Below are 15,761 nucleotides of genomic sequence, written 5' to 3' on the forward strand. Positions count from 1 at the left end.
CTGGGAGATGTTAGCAGAGAGCTGGATTGGAAGCAGTGCAGCCGGGACTTGAATTGCACTCCAGGACGGGATGCCGGCATTGCTAGCAGCAGTGTAACCGCTATGCCGCGGCACCAGCTCCCGACCTGATTGTTCTGGTCAGACTTGTGTTGGTGGTGGTTTTCTTTTCTTTTCTTTTCTTTTTTTTTTTAAGATTTTTATTTATTTATTTGAGAGAGTTACAGACAGTGAGAGGTAGAGACAGAAAGGCTTTCCTTCCTTTGGTTCACTCTCCAAATGGCCACAATGGCTGTACCTACACCAATCCAAAGCCAGGGGCCAGGAGCTTCTTCTGGGTCTCCCACAGGGGTGCAGGAGCCCAAGCACTTGGGCCGTCTTCTACTGCTTTCCCAGGCGGTAGCAGAGAGCTGGATTGGAAAAGGAGCAGCCGGGACTAGAACCAGTGCCCATATGGGATGCCGGCACCGCAGGCAAGGATGAACCTACTACGCCACAGTGCCAGCCCCAGCCTTGTGGTTTCTTAGCTTTGTCTGTGCCCATGCTGTAGCTGCATAGCTTTCCCAGCTTTCTCCTGTGTGTTGATGGACCATGGTTTCTGCATGCACCTGAATGGAACTACTGTGCCCGCCTTGTTGAAATGCAGGATTACTTTCAACTAGAGCTGCGCCGAGGGGCCAGTGCTGTGGCATAGTAAGCTAAGCCTCTGCCTGTGGTGCCGGCATCCCATGTGTGTGCCAGTTTGTGTCCCGGCTGCTGCTCCTCCAATTCAGCTCTCTGCTCGTGGGCTAGGAAGGCAGTGGAAGATGGCCCAAGTGCTTGGGCCCCCGCACCCATGTGGGAGACATAGAAGAAGCTCTTGGCCTTGGATCAGTTTGCTCCAGCCATTTCAGCCATTTGGGAAATGAACCAGTGGAAGGAAGACCTTTCTCACTCTTGTTGTAGCTTTGCCTCTCAATAAATAAACTAAAAATCATTTGAAAAAGAGCTGCGCCACATGGCATCATTCAAGTCGACATGCCATGTGGGGTGTTCTTGGGCCATTGTCATCTTTGTGGGCATGGTGAGTGTTAAGTGACATCTTGTCTCCGAATGTGGTTAAAGATGAGATAAATATCAGAAAATGGGTAAAGTACGTGTGCAGCTTCGGGAGACCATGTTATGACTGAAAGATCATCTGTGTCATTGTTGTTACCGTCCACTGCATGAGACTCTTCTGTAACTCAGTTCTCTGTCTTTTTTTTTTTTTTTTTTTTTTGACAGGCAGAGTGGACAGTGAGAGAGAGAGACAGAAAGAAAGGTCTTCCTTTTCTGTTGGTTCACCCTCCAATGGCCGCTGCGGCCGGCGCACCGCGCTAATCCGATGGCAGGAGCCAGGTGCTTCTCCTGGTCTCCCATGGGGTGCAGGGTCCAAGCACTTGGGCCATCCTCCACTGCACTCCCTGGCCACAGCAGAGGGCTGGCCTGGAAGAGGGGCAACCGGGACAGAATCCGGCGCCCCGACCGGGACTAGAACCTGGTGTGCCGGCGCCGCAGGTGGAGGATTAGCCTAGTGAGCTGCGGCACCGGCCTAGTTCTCTGTCTTGTTGTTAGGGGTGGGTTACTTGCAGTGAGAGCTTCTAGAATCACCTGTTGGTGTGTGCGGTGCATCCCACCTTGCAGGTGCACCTGCTTCTCCAGGGCCCCTGGCTTGGAGGCGATGGCTGGGGTTAGGTCGCGATGCTACCAACTGCGACTGTTCCCACGCCGGGGGTCCCTCTGCACCACATGGTGCTTTCAGGCTGGTAAAGCATTTGTCAGTGTGATGGTTATGCACAGATGTTTTGTTATGATCTTAATTGCACTTAATTGATTACTCATGAAGTTCAGCGTCTTTTGTGGTTTATTGGCCATTTGTGTTCTTTGCTGTGAAATGCTGTTCATGTTTTTTGCCTGTTTTTTCTTCTGGACTGGTTGACTTGTTCTTACTGTGTTGTAGGTTTCTTTATGGAAGTTAATCTTTTATTCTTTTGTCAGTTAGTCCTTTTCCAGTTAGTAGTACACGTTGCCAACGTGGTCTTCCAGGCTGTGTCTCCCTGTTTCACTCGTCCTGGTCCACAGTGTGTATCCCTCTCTGATGAAAGGAAGGTCTTCATTTTAATGGAGTCAAATGTATCGCCTTGGGGCAGGTGCTTTTCCCAGCGCTGAGATGTTTGCATCGGGGCTTGGAGCTGGGTTTGACTCTTAGCTCTAGCTCCTCACCGCAGCTTCCTGCTGACGCAGACCCTGAGAGCCGGTGCTGATGGTTCACGTAGTCGGGTCCCTGCCACACACATTGAGTTCTGGACTCTTGGCTTTATCTCAGCTTGGCCTTGGCCATTGGAGGCATTTGGGGAGTTAGCCAGTGGATGGAAAATCTCTGTCTCTCTGCCTTTCAAATAAGTGGGAAAAAAAGAAAAGATATATTACCTTATTTGTTTCTACCAAACAGGAGATGACTTTGAAGCCTTGATCTTTGTGGGTGAACCTTCTCCCAGGCATCACTTCTAGGTTAAGGAGAGTTGCACACAGCAGCTGTGGGCTGACTCTGGACCGTACACATTTTGTTTGGTCCACACATTAAAAATTAGCAACATTGAGAGTTGGAAGATTTCATATAAATATTTAAGCTTCTTGTATCCTTTGAAAAATCAGAAAATCTGAGAGTGTTGGCCTACATCCCCCAGTGACCGCTGTCCCCACGGCTCGGCATCCACTGCTCGGCTGCTTCTTGGTTCTGACCTGGTTGTGCTGTTTATTCTGCAACTGTGGGATGTGATCGAGTTCATTTTCTGATTTGTGGGCTGTTAAACGAAACTTGGTCTTGCTGTGTTACCAGTTTTATGTCTTTATGGATTTCTTTTGCTGATATTTTATTAAGGGCCTCTATGTCTCCATCTGTGAGAGATACTGGTCTGTCGTTTCTGTTTGTGTGTGTTGCATCTTTGTTGGTTTTTCTTTTCTTTTTTTAAGGATTTATTTATTTACTTGAAAGTCAGTGTAACAGGGTGGGGCGGGTACAGTGAGATCTTACTACATCTGTTGGTTTACTCCCCAATGCAGCAGCTGGGGCTGGACCAGGCCAAGGCCAGGAGCCAGGAGCTTCTCCTGGTCTCCCACATGGGTGCAGGGGCCCAAGCACTTGGGCCATCTTTTTGCTGCTTTCTCAGGTGCATTAGCAGGGAGCTGGGTGGGAAGTGGAACAGCTGAGACTTGAACCATTGCCCATATGGGATGCTGGCATTGCAGCCAGAGGCTTAACCAGCTACGCCAGAACACCAGCCCCATTTGTTGGGTTTTGATATTAAGCTTATGCTGTTCTCAAAACTTGTGGTAAAATATTCCCTGTTTTTTATTTTTTGAAAGACTTAGTGTAAGATCTGAATTATATCTTCTTCATGGTTTGACAGAATTTTTCAGTATTCTAATTCTAGAATTTTATTCATAGAAATATATTTTTTGTTAAAGATTTATTTATTTATTCGAAAGTCAGAGTCACACAGAGAAGCAGAGAGTGGTCTTCCATCCGCTGGTTCACTCCCCAGATGGCTGCAACGGCTAGAGCTGCGCCAATCAGGAGCCAGGAGCTTCTTCCAGGTCTCCCACGTGGGTGCAGGGGTCCAAGTACTTGGGGCATCTTGCACTGCTATCCCAGGCCACAACAGAGAGCTGGATCAGAAGGAGACTAGAACCAGTGCCCATATGGGATGCTGGCGCTTCAGGCCAGGGCGTTAACCCATTGTGCCACAGCGCCAGCCCCAGAAATATATATATTTTTAAAGATTTATTTATTTGAAAGTCAGAGAGAGGAGAGGCAGAGAGAGAGATCTTCCATCTGATGGTTCACTCCCCAATGGGCCACAACGGCTGGAGCTGTGCCAATCCGGAGCCAGGAGCTTCTTCCGGGTCTCCCACGTGGGTACAGGGGCCCAAGGACTTGGGCCATCCTCTACTGCTTTCCCAGGCCATAGTAGAGAGCTGGATCGGAAGTGGAGCAGCCGGGTCTTGAACCGGTGCCCATCTGGGGTGCTAGCACCTCAGACCAGGGCGTTAACCCACTGCCACAGCTCTGTTCCCCTCATAGAAATATTTTTTAAAAAGATTTATCTATTTATTTGAAAGGCAGAGTTAGAGGGCGAAATCTTCCATGTGCTGGTCACTCCCCAAGTGGTCACAACAGCCAGGGCTGGGCCAGGCCAAGCTAGGAGCCTGGGACTTCAGCCGGGTCTTCCGTGTGGCTGTCAGGGGCCCAAGTTCTTGAGCTGTTCTCCCAAGCACATATGCAGGGGCTGAATCAGAAGCCAGGACTCAAACTGGTGCTCATATGGGATGTTGGCGTTGCAGCGACTTTACCCCTATACCACGAGGCTGGCCCCGTGGAAATATTTTTATAAACAAATTCATGTTCTTTGTTAGATATAAAGCAGTTAAGATTTTCTGTTTTGTCTTCTGTCACTTTGGATAAATTGTTTCATCCAGGCTGTCAGATGTCTTGGTGCGGACTTGGTCAGTATTTAATTGTTATCCTTCAGGGGTCACTGGGTTTGCAGTGGTCACCCCACCACCAGTCCCGAGGCTGGCGATTGCAGCCCCATCCCACACTTCAGCTGTGGTGTCCTAGAATTGTCCAGTAAACCTGTATATTTTTCGTTTCTGTGGTCTTTGAAGATTCTTTTAGCTGTTCTGCTTTGTAGCATAATTCAGTCCGATAGGAGCCAGGAGCTTCTCCCAGGTCTCCCAGGCGGGTGCAGGGGCCCAAGGACTTGGGCCATCTTCTTCTGCTTTCCCAGGCCATAGCAGAGAGCTGGATCGGAAGTGGAGCAGCCAGGACTTGAACCACTGCCCATATCGGATGCTGGTGCTTCAGAACCGGGCATTAACCACTGTGCCACAGCGCCCCCCCCCCCCTTTTAAGTAAAGTAGGGTTTATTCAAGTTGGAAGCCTCTGCCAGAGCAGCAAAGGGAGGGTTCCAAGAGAGGAAGACCCAAAGAACTCCATGACACTGGGGACCAAACTTACTCAAGATGGGGACAGACGCAGCAAAAGACCTGATTCACAGTTCTCCATCCTGTCTGGCTTGCTTATGATGTTATGATGAAAAAAACAACCTCCAGAAGGGGGGGGGGGGCAGAAATCACCACTCCCGTGATATGCTCATGGTAAATTTGTAAATTTAAATATTCCTAAGGAAGCAGGACACTTTGAGCTGCTAAAGATAACCTTTTTGGAGTAGCAGGCACCTCGATACTCCAAATTTCTACCAGGGACCACCCTGACTGCCTAGTACCCATTTGACTCCTCACATTCCCACCTCCAGAAGATTGAAACCCTAACTTGTGTTAGGGGCACCTGGGTGACGACCGCTCTGGCTGCTTCATGCTGAATAGGGCCGTCTTGGGAAGGGGGTCAAGGCAGGGTTCCAGCAGGAGCGGGCTGTTCCAGGGAGATGCCGGCTTGCAGAAGCTGCTTCCATCCGAGGTTTCACGTGCGTGGCCACTTAGAATTTTACTTCGTCAAGTCTGGAGAAAATCTAACGAGCAGTTTAAACGTACAGGATCCAAAACCAAGGACAGAGTCATTGTTAGAGGCCCTAAGAAAGGTGTCTAACTATGAGCGAGCGAGCGAGCGAGCGAGGCCTTCTATCCACTGGTTGACTGCCCAGATGGCTACAATGGGCAGAGCAGTGCCGAACGTGAGTGCTGGACTCCTGATCGGAATAGATTGCTGTGGACTGCAGGGGGCAGGGGCTGGCGGAGGGGGCAGCCAGTCCTCCCACAGTTCAGCAGGAAAGAAGGGCAGCGCCCGGGCTGGGGAAGCCGCAGGTGGAGTACTGTGTGCCTGAGTGGTGCTGTGCTCCGACTGTCGGCTGTCGGTGCTTCCCCTCTGTGGGACCCCTGGCCAGCAGATAATCTGAGAAGTTGTAGCCTGGGATGGGGTCTGTGGTTTCTCCTGAGGCCGTCGGTGAATGTGAAGACGGGCATGTGGGGGAGTGTGTCTGATACCTCGTGCAGGCAGATGGGGTGCACTGGTGGTTAATCTTGAAGCCATTGTCCAAAGTTGAGCTAACCCAAGTCAGGTCTCTGCAGGGCTGCCCGCTGCTGTGATTATGGTGCCATTGTCCTGAAGTCCTGGTTGGAAACTGAACTGCTGATTTCTTCTCTTTCTTCCCCTTTCGCAACGATGGGGAATTACACACAGTGCCCTCATGGATGATATCTTAGATCCTTTCACAGCTGTTCTGAGCGGTGAGCTTCTGGCCTGGTGGTTGAGGCACCCTGTCTCTTGTCTGACCCCAGCTTCCTGCAGTCCCTGGGAGGCCACAGATGACGGATGGTGGGGCAGCCAGCCCTGCATGAGACCTGGGTTGAGTTCCCGGCTCCTAGCGCCAGTCCAGTCCAGTGTGAGTGAACCAGTCGAGGGGGCTCAGTGTCCTGCCCCTCCTCCTATCTTTATCTCTCTCAGATAAATAAATACTTTTTAAAAAAGATTTATTTTTTATTTGTTTGATAAGTTACGGAGAGAGGTAGAGCCAGAGAGAGAGAGAGAGGTCTTCCATCCACTGGTTCACTTGCCCAAACGGCCCCATCGGCTGGGGCTGGGCTATGTGGAAGCCAGGAGCTTCTTCTGGGTCTCCCACGCGGGTGCAGGGACCCAAGGACTTGGCCCATCCTCTGCTGCTTTCCCAGGCCATAGCAGAGAGCTGGATCGAAGTGGAGCAGCCGGGACTCGAACCGGCGCCCATATGGGATGCCGGCACTGCTGGCAACGGCTTTACCGCTACTCGGCAGAGCATTGCTGCTGGGGGATGCAGACTGATGGAGTTCTCCACCACGGTTTAACATGGGTAATCCTGGACCTGACGGTCCCTCTTCTAGACGTGTTTGGCATAAATGACTGACACATAAAACACTCCTTAGGCTGCCACTTTTCTGTTTGAAACTTAAACATTTTTTAAATTCATTTTCATTTTATTTGAAAAGCAGAGAAACGGATCTTCCTTTGCGCCTCTGATGCCCACAGGCCAGGGCTGGGCCAGGCCACAGCTAGGAGCTTCCAGCTCAGTCTGGGTCTTGTACATGGGTGACAGGGACCTGACGCCTCTCAGGGTGCTCACAAGCAGGAAGCTGGGTTGGAGGGTGACCAGGACTCAAATCCAGACCCTCCAGTCTGAGACGCAGGCGTCCCAAGCGGTGGTTAAACGGCTGCACCGCCCCGCCTGCCCTCCAGGCTCAGCCTGTGTGTTCTCCAGGTTGCCCTCCTTCCTTTTACCAGAGAATGGGGAATGATTTGTAAGGCAAGATCTGACTGCCAGCCAGGTGGCCAGCCCATCCCGGTACCACCCGGGGTGCTAACCCTAGGACAGCTTGGGGACAGTCCCTCTCCCCAGCTGGGGTGCGGTCATGCACACATACACAAACTTGCATGCCGAGTTGTGTGTCCAGCCCACGTGTGTGAAGCTTACAGGTTCACACTGAGAACTCTGTCCGTCCCTGTCTCTTGAGCTGATCCTGACTAGTAGCTGCCTGCCTGTCTAGTAGCTGCCTATATGTCTAGTAGCTGCCTGTATGACTAGTAGCTGCCTGCCTGTCTAGGAGCTGCCTGTATGACTAGTAGCTGCCTGTCTAGTAGCTGCCTGTATGTCTAGTAGCTGCCTGCCTGTCTAGGAGCTGCCTGTATGACTAGTAGCTACCTGTCTAGTAGCTGCCTGTATGTCTAGTAGCTGCCTGCCTGTCTAGGAGCTGCCTGTATGACTAGTAGCTACCTGTCTAGTAGCTGCCTGTCTAGTAGCTGCCTGCCTGTCTAGGAGCTGCCTGTCTAGTGGGGGTCATCTTAGTGGCTGCACAGAGCCTTCCCAGAATGCTGAAAAATGTCCCCCAGGAACACAGTCCTCCTGCTTCCTTCCCGAAGTTTTCTGCTCTCTTAGTTCTGTCTTCTTTCAGATTTGCCTAACACTCAGGCACACCTGCTACTGCTCATATTCCATCTTCTGCACACCTTGGCTTTTTGTTTGTTTGTTTTAAAGATTTATTTATTTGAAAGAGTTAGAGAGAGAGAGGTCTTCCATCTGCTGGTTCACTCCCCAATTGGCTACAATGGCCGGAACTGAGCCAATCCGAAGCCAGGAGCTTCTTCCAGGTCTCCCTTGTGGGTGCAGGGCCCAAGGACTTGGGCCATCTTCTACTGTTTTCCCAGGCCACAGCAGAGAGCTGGATCAGAAGCGGAGCAGCAGGGACTCAAATCAGCGCCCATATGGGATGCCAGTACTGTAGGCGCCGGCTTTACTCGCTACGCCACAGCATCGCCCCTCTCCCACCTGCCCCCCCCTCCAGTTTTGATGACTCACTTTTGGGAAGTGAAATGTACTGCTATGGTTTTTGTTTTGAAGATTTATTTATTGGGGCTGGTGCTGTGGTGTAGTGGGCTAAGCCTCCCCATGAGGCACCAGAGGCACCATTTCGTATCCTGGCTGCTCCTCCTCCGATCCAGCTCTCTGCTAAAGGCCTGAGAAAGCAGTAGAAGATGGCCCAGATGATGGGGCTCCTACACCTGGGAGACCCCAAGAAGCTTCTGGCTTCAGATCAGCCCATCTCTGGCTGTTGGGGCCATTTGGGGAGTGAAATGGCAGATGGAAGACCTCTCTGTCTTTCTCTTTGTCTCTGTAACTCTGCATCTAAAATAAATACGTAAATCTTTATTTAAAAAGCTTGATTGATTGATTTGAAAGTTAGAGAGACAGAGTTCTTAGATCTGCTGATGGTCACAATGGCCAGGGCTGGGCCTGGCTGAAACCAGGAGTGAGGAGCTTTATCTGTTCTCCTACACGGGTGGTGGAGCTTAACACTTGGGCCATCCTCCGCTGCTTTTCCCAGACCATTAGCAGAGAGCTGGGTTGGAAGTGGAGCAGCCGGAACACAAAAACCAGGGCCCACATGGGATGCTGGCATCGCAGGCAGTGGCTTTACCCACTTTGCCACACTGCTAGCTCCTGCCATGGACAAAAAGGGTTTACTCAAATGCCTGTTTCCCCTGGCTGCCCTCTCTCCTTTTCCTATTCTTTTCTTTCTGTTCACCTGGTCTGGGTTGAATTCTGTACCTATGGATGTCAGCGTGGCCTGCAGACCATCACGTTAGGCTGGGCCCCCAGCCTTGTAAAACGAGGAGGCTTGGCCATGGAGACTGAACGTCTAGAGGGGAGGCAGTGAGGACCCGGGGGTGGGGTGGGGTGGCCTCTGCCAGCCAGGGAGCACCCATGGGAGGCAGTGGGAGCCCGGGAGGCTGGAGCAGGTCCTGGTCCACAGCCTCAGCAGGAACTGGCCCTGCCCCCGCCTCGCTCTAGGGATTCTGCTTCTGGGCTCCTGAATCGTGAGGCGGTAGATTCCACTGATGGGGCCACCCAGCTTGCGGGACTTCCTTACGCCAGCCGCAGGAAGGCTAACCTCACACCTTCTAGGTGACCCACCTGTTGTGGTTTGGCTCCGGGGCCCCCAAAGCACACGCTTGGGCGCCTGTGAATGTGACCTGTGGTAAGATGGTCGTTGCAGACGGAGAGCAGTAGGATGAGGCCCTGTTGGATTAGGGTGGAGCCTAAACCCAGGCTACCCTGCGTCTGCATACGAGGTGTGGGTGCCGCCAGGGCACGCGGGGGAGATTCCATGTGCTGACAGGCAATCCGACGGCGTGTCTTCCAGCCGGGGCGCTTCCAAGGGTGTCGGTCACTACCAGCAGATCATGGGAGGCTGGGACCGACCACTCAGCCTCCAAAGGGACCTGCCCCTGCCTACAGCTGCTCCAGAACTGGGAGAGAACAGCTTCCTGGCACTTGGCTGTGGCAGCCATGGTTCCTGTTTACCTGCCTGCGCACTGGAATAGGGACGTGGGTGTTGACCTGCACCCCTTGTTTCTCACACGATGAGCGCACCAACTCCTACCTTCCCTCCCCCCTCCCCTCCCCTCCCCTCCCCTCCCCTCCCCTCCCCTCCCCTCCCCTCCCCTCCCCTCCCCTCCTCTCCTCTCTTCTCTTCTCTTCTCTTCTCTCTCTCTCTCTCTCTCTCTCTCTATATATATATATATATATATTGACAGACAGATTGACAGGGACAGAGAGCCCTTGCATCTGCTGGCTCGCTCCCCAGATGGACATGACAGCCACGGCTGTGGAGTGCTGGCTCCCTGAGGCCAGGAGCCGGGAGCGCCATCCTGGCCTCCCTGAGGTGCCAGGGCACAAGCACTTGGACCGTCTTTTGCTGCTCCCCAGCTGCACCAGTAGGGAGCTGGATAGAAAGCAGAGAAGCCGGGGCTCAAACCTGGTGCTCCGATGTGGGGTGCCGGTGCCAGAGCAGCGGCTTAACCCACTGTGCCACAGCACTGTTCTTAATATCAAAATGCAAGCAGTTGATAGATCTGTCAGTTGGGCACAAGTCAGATACTTTGAGGCCACACGAATGCATGTGTTTAGTAGAAAGAATGGCCACTCTGCACTCGCAGGGAGATGGAATGTTTACACAGAAAGGGATTTGGGGCAGGTAGGCTGCACTGCCCCACCCCTGGGTGGGGGTGGAAGCAGGCATGGTTTTGCAGGTGTGGGGGGTGTTCAGCAGATGGGGGTTGCGCGTGGGATGCACGCAGAAGCCTTCGCTGTCAGGAGTCCACCCTTGCAGACGAGTGGAGAAGACTGCAGAGGTGGGAGGGATGGACGAAGGCCTGGAAGCTGCTGGACTCCAGGAGGGGCAGAGAGGGTGATGATGGCCGGACCAGAGGTGGTGGCGGGAGCACAGCAGGTGCTGCCCGGCTAAAGGCCCACCGGTCCGGCTCTGTCCTCCAGCCGTGAGGAGTAGGGAGTTGTTGCTGGGGTGTGGTGGGATGGATGAGAGGGTCTGGGACGCAGCCTGCCCCGCGTGAAAAGCGGGAGTGGGAGGAGCCTGCCCTGAGCGCCCCAGGCCAGTGCTCCGTGTGCACCTTGGTCCACGCCCACCCCGAGTCCGGACCGGTCTCGCCTGGCTCCCCCGCCCGCGTCCGCGCCTTGCCGAGCCCCTTCCCGAAGTGTCGGTCTCATTCTCATCTCGTTCTTTCTTTTCAGGAGGAAGCGTTCTGTGTCCTCGGAGGACGGCGCTGCAGTCCCCGGGCCCGCGGCGACACCTGGCGTGGAGCGCGCCGTCGGGCAGGCGGCTGAGCACACGCGCGGCGCAGGGCGAGGACGAGGAGCGCCCGCGGGCCGGCGTCCGCAGCACGGAGAGCGTGCACGGTGGCGTATCCGGGGCGGGCCCCTGGGTTCCCGGCCGGCGCCGAGGGCAGGGACGGGCAGTGACGCGTCCTCCATTTCCGTCGCGGCGGGGAGCCCCGGCTCTGTCCCCGCGCGCCTCGCGCCCTCTGCTGGTGGCGCGGGCCTGCGCGGTGCGCGGTGACTCACGCACATCTGCTAACCATCAGGAGGCTGGCCCGGCCCCGCAGGAATGAGGTCTGAAGTTGGTTTCCATTCCCCCAGAAGCCCAGAGCGGGGCTCGGAGCCAGTCCCCAGTGGGCCTGTTGCTGGCGTTCAAGTGAGAGAGCAGAACTTCGACATGGAGAAGCGAGGTTTCTTTTTTGTTAGGGTTTTTAAATTTGGAAACCACTTTCTTTTTAAAAAATTTATTTTATTTATTTGAAAGAGTTTAAAGGAGAGACAGAGAGAGGTCTTCCACGCGCTGGTTCACCACCTAAGTGGCCGTGGCAGCTGGAGCTGAGCCGATCTGGAGCCAGCAGCTTCTCCCAGGTCTCCCATGCGGGTGCAGGAGCCCAAGCACTTGGACCATCTTCCACTGCTTTCCCAGGCGGTAGCAGAGAGCTAGATCAGAAGTGGAGCAGCCGGCACTTGAACCAGCGCCCATATGGGATGCCGGTGCTGCGGGCCGGGGCTTTAACCCGCTGCGCCACAGCACCACCCCACAAACCACTTTCTTGGAGACTAAATCTTGGGTCTGGTTGTGAGCTCCAGCTGGATTCTCAGGACTACGGTGCTTTGGGAAGTCAAGTTTGTCCGTGTCTCTTAGGTTCATTCTCTTAAAAAATGTTGCAGACGTTACATAGCGTGGTCTTCCATGAAAATATGAATTAAGCCACGTCTGTGATTCATTACCAGGTTCTGTTTCCAAACACGAGTTCCAGGCAGAGACCAAAAAGCTTTTGGACATCGTTGCTCGTTCCTTGTACTCAGAAAAAGAGGTATGGGCCTGCTGGTGTTCTTTAGCCAACTACCTTTCTGTCACTCGAGGAAATGCCGAACGGTGAGCTGCAGGGGTCTGTGGCTCCCCCTCCACAGGCCCTGACCCTGAGCAGCCACAGCAGTGTCTACCAAAGTCTGTGGGTTTCGTGGAGAAATGTGTCCAGATGATTTTTTGGGCCAGATCTCTGGGAATTAATTGGACTTTGCCAGTTATTTATTGAATTGATTAATCCCAAAGGCAGCTCTGCCATCTGCGGGTTCACGCCCTACATGTCTGCAGCAGCTGGGCCTGGGCCAGGCCGGACCTGGGAGCTGGGAACTGAGTCCAGGTGTCCCACAGGGGCGGCAGGGACCCAGGTTACTTGAGCGTCATCTGTTGCCTCCCAGGAAGCCGGAATTGGGAGTGGAGCTGGCACTCAGCCCTGGCCCTCTGTTTGGGACGTGGGCATCCGCACAGCACCTGAGTGCACCAGGACGCCTGCCGCGGGTCACAGTGGAGGCTCTGCTTTCTGGTGGCCCTCCCTGGGGGACACAAGAGATGGCTGCGGGGCTCCTCTGTCCTCCTGCACAGGAGTTGGGAAGGAAGTGGCCCCCCACGTGTTGTCAGTGTCTGAGCCAGGCTGATGGAGAGAACAGAAAGGGTGCAGGCACCCACCGAGGCTGAGTGGCTGTTCAGAGGAGGGGCCTTGACGACGGGCGACTCGGTGCCCTGGGACCTGGTGTTTGGTGACTGTGCGTCGTCCGTGTTGTTCACCCCTACCCTGTCCCTGCAGGTGTTCATACGGGAGCTGATCTCCAACGCCAGTGATGCCTTGGAGAAACTGCGGCACAAGCTTGTGTCTGGCGGCCAGGCGCTGCCGGACATGGAGATCCACTTGCAGACGGATGCTGAGAAAGGCACCATCACCATCCAGGTAGCTCCTCCTCAGCGCTGGGGCGCATGGCTGCCAGCTTCTCGTGGCGCCGGCACTGGTCGCACAGGGTGACTGGGCCTGGCCTGCTGCGCCCGTTCAGGGGAGGTGACAGCTGCCTTCTGGTGCGCCCAGGCTCTGAGTGACCGCTGACTGTCTGTACGTCCTGGAAACGCTTTGGTTTGCTGTAAAAAGAGTGCTCCTGCATTTGGAAAGCACACTTAAGTCGAAGAAAACAGAATTGGAAACCTTTGCAGCACCCGGAGATGGGGCTGGTAACACTGGTGCATACTGCCTGTGGAGTTCTGCCTGGGTTTATGAATGTTTTCAGCTATGTTTTTGTTTATTTATGTGAGTGCTAGAGAAAGCGAGGGAGAAAGCTCTCATGGTCTGGCTCACACCCTAAATGCCCACAGTGGCTGGGGCTGGGCTGGGACCAGGTGCCCTGACAGGGTGACAGGAGCATCCTAACCACTAGGCTAAACCTGCCCCCCCCCCCCGCAACCCTTTTTTAAAGAGATTTATTTATTTATTTGAGCGGCAGAGGGAGGGAGGGAGGGAGAGGGGAGAGGTCTTCCATCTGCTGGTTCACCCTCCAGATGGCTGCAGTGGCCATAGCTGAGCTGATCAGGAGCCAGGAGCTTCTGGGGCTCCCACCTGGGTGCAGGGGCCCACCCTCTCCTGCTTTCCCAGGCCATAACAGAGAGCTGGATTGGAAGAAGAGCAGCCGGGACTGGAACCGGCACCCATATGGGATGCCAGCACTGCAGACCGGAGCTTTAACCCGCTGAGCCACAGTGTCGGCCCCAACACCTGACCCTTTTTGCTGTACTTTGTGGGGGTTTTGGGTTTGTTTTAAGATTTCATTATTTATTTGAAAGGCAGAGTTAAAAAGAGAGAGAAAAGCCGGCGCCGCGGCTCACTAGGCTAATCCTCCGCCTAGCGGCGCCGGCACACCGGGTTCTAGTCCCGGTCGGGGCGCCGGATTCTGTCCCGGTTGCCCCTCTTCCAGGCCAGCCCTCTGCTGTGGCCAGGGAGTGCAGTGGAGGATGGCCCAGGTGCTTGGGTCCTGCACCCCATGGGAGACCAGGAAAAGCACCTGGCTCCTGGCTCCTGCCATCGGATCAGCGCGGTGCGCCGGCCGCAGCGCGCTGGCCGCGGCGGCCATTGGAGGGTGAACCAACGGCAAAAGGAAGACCTTTCTCTCTGTCTCTCTCTCTCACTGTCCACTCTGCCTGTCAAAAAAAAAAAAAAAAAAAAAAGAGAGAGAGAGAGAAAGAGAGCTCTTTCATCCGCTGTTTACTCTCCAAATGGCTGCAACAGCCAGGGCTGGGCCAGGCTGAAGCGGGAGCCAGGAGCTTCATTTGGGTCTCCCACGTGGTTGAGGGTACTTGGGCCATCTTCTGCTGTTTTCCCAGGCACATTGTCAGGGAGCTGGATCAGAAGCAGCGCAGCTGGGACTCAAACTGGTGTGCGTATTGGGTGCCAGTGCTGTAGACGGCGGCTTAACCCTCTGCCACGGCACCAGCCCCTGTACATTGTTTTTTTAGAACTTTTTTTTTTTGACAGGCAGAGTGGACAGTGAGAGAGAGAGAGACAGAGAGAAAGGTCTTCCTTCTGTTTGTTCACCCCACAATGGTCGCTGCGGCCAGCGCACTGCGCTGATCCGAAGCCAGGAGCCAGGTACTTCTCCTGGTCTCCCATGGGGTACAGGGCCCAAGCACTTGGGCCATCCTCCACTGCCCTCCCGGGCCACAGCAGAGAGAGGGGCAACCGGGACAGAATCTGGCGCCCAGACCAGGATTAGAACCCGGTGTGCCAACGCCACAGGCGGAGAATTAGCCTATTGAGCTGTGGTGCCGGCCAAGAACTTTTGAAGTGTGCTTTCCCCTTATAATACCTATTTCTCTGCGTTACTATTTAGTCCGTGGCACTGGTGTTTTCTCTCTTTCTTTCTTTAATTAAGCTTTATTTATTTTTTTGAAGGGCAGAATTAGAGAGCAAGTGAGTGAGAGTGTGAGCTTCTGTGTGCTGGTTCTCTCCCCAAATGGCTAGAGCTGGGCGATCCGAAGCCTGGAGCCAGGAGCCTCTTCTGTATCTCCCATGTGTGTGCAGAGGCCAAGGACTTGGGCCATCTTCTACTGCTTTTTCAGGCCAGGAGCAGAGAGCTGGATCTGAAGTGGAGCGGCTGGGACTCAAGCCAACACCATGTGGGATGCTGGCACTGCAGGCGATGGCTTTCCTGCCACACCACAGTACTGGCCCCGGAGCCGTGACACTGTTAGGGCACTGTTTGCATAGCAGCCCACCTATCAGATTAACTGCTTGCTTTACATGAAGCAATTCTTAGATTGCTGTATTAACCATTAGGATTCTAGGATCAAATCGTAAGAAAGGCCACAGTTCCACGATTCCTCTGGCCATGGCCCGAGGGGCTTGTCCTCGGGCCTGCTGCCTCCTGGCCCATGTGGAGAGGCGGGAGACAGGCGCTCCCGACCTGCTGGCTTGTTCCCAGGTCACTGCCGAGTGAGTCAGTGATTACATGGATGATACACTTGTGAAGGGGGCTGTTTTAGTTAAGGGGCGTGAGGGAGCTTCATGTGCTCCCTCTTTGGGCAGGGAGAGTTTAAGCCAA

The 15,761-nt window shown here is 54.2% G+C and overlaps 1 protein-coding gene across 2 annotated transcripts in view; it reads left to right on the forward strand.

Moving 5' to 3' along the window:
• TRAP1 (TNF receptor associated protein 1) overlaps positions 1–15,761 on the forward strand; it is a 49,733-nt gene that overhangs the window by 13,879 nt on the left and 20,093 nt on the right. For both annotated transcript variants that reach the window (XM_051836281.3, XM_089321298.1), the window contains exons 2-4: positions 11,094–11,258; positions 12,132–12,214; positions 12,989–13,129. In XM_051836281.3, coding sequence (XP_051692241.2) covers positions 11,094–11,258; positions 12,132–12,214; positions 12,989–13,129 — 389 coding nt within the window. The remainder of the gene's footprint in view (positions 1–11,093; positions 11,259–12,131; positions 12,215–12,988; positions 13,130–15,761) is intronic.

The sequence above is a fragment of the Oryctolagus cuniculus genome, chromosome 19, assembly GCF_051225735.1.
Source record: "Oryctolagus cuniculus isolate XC-2025 breed Fujian yellow rabbit chromosome 19, ASM5122573v1, whole genome shotgun sequence".
In the NCBI taxonomy this organism is placed as follows: domain Eukaryota; kingdom Metazoa; phylum Chordata; class Mammalia; order Lagomorpha; family Leporidae; genus Oryctolagus; species Oryctolagus cuniculus.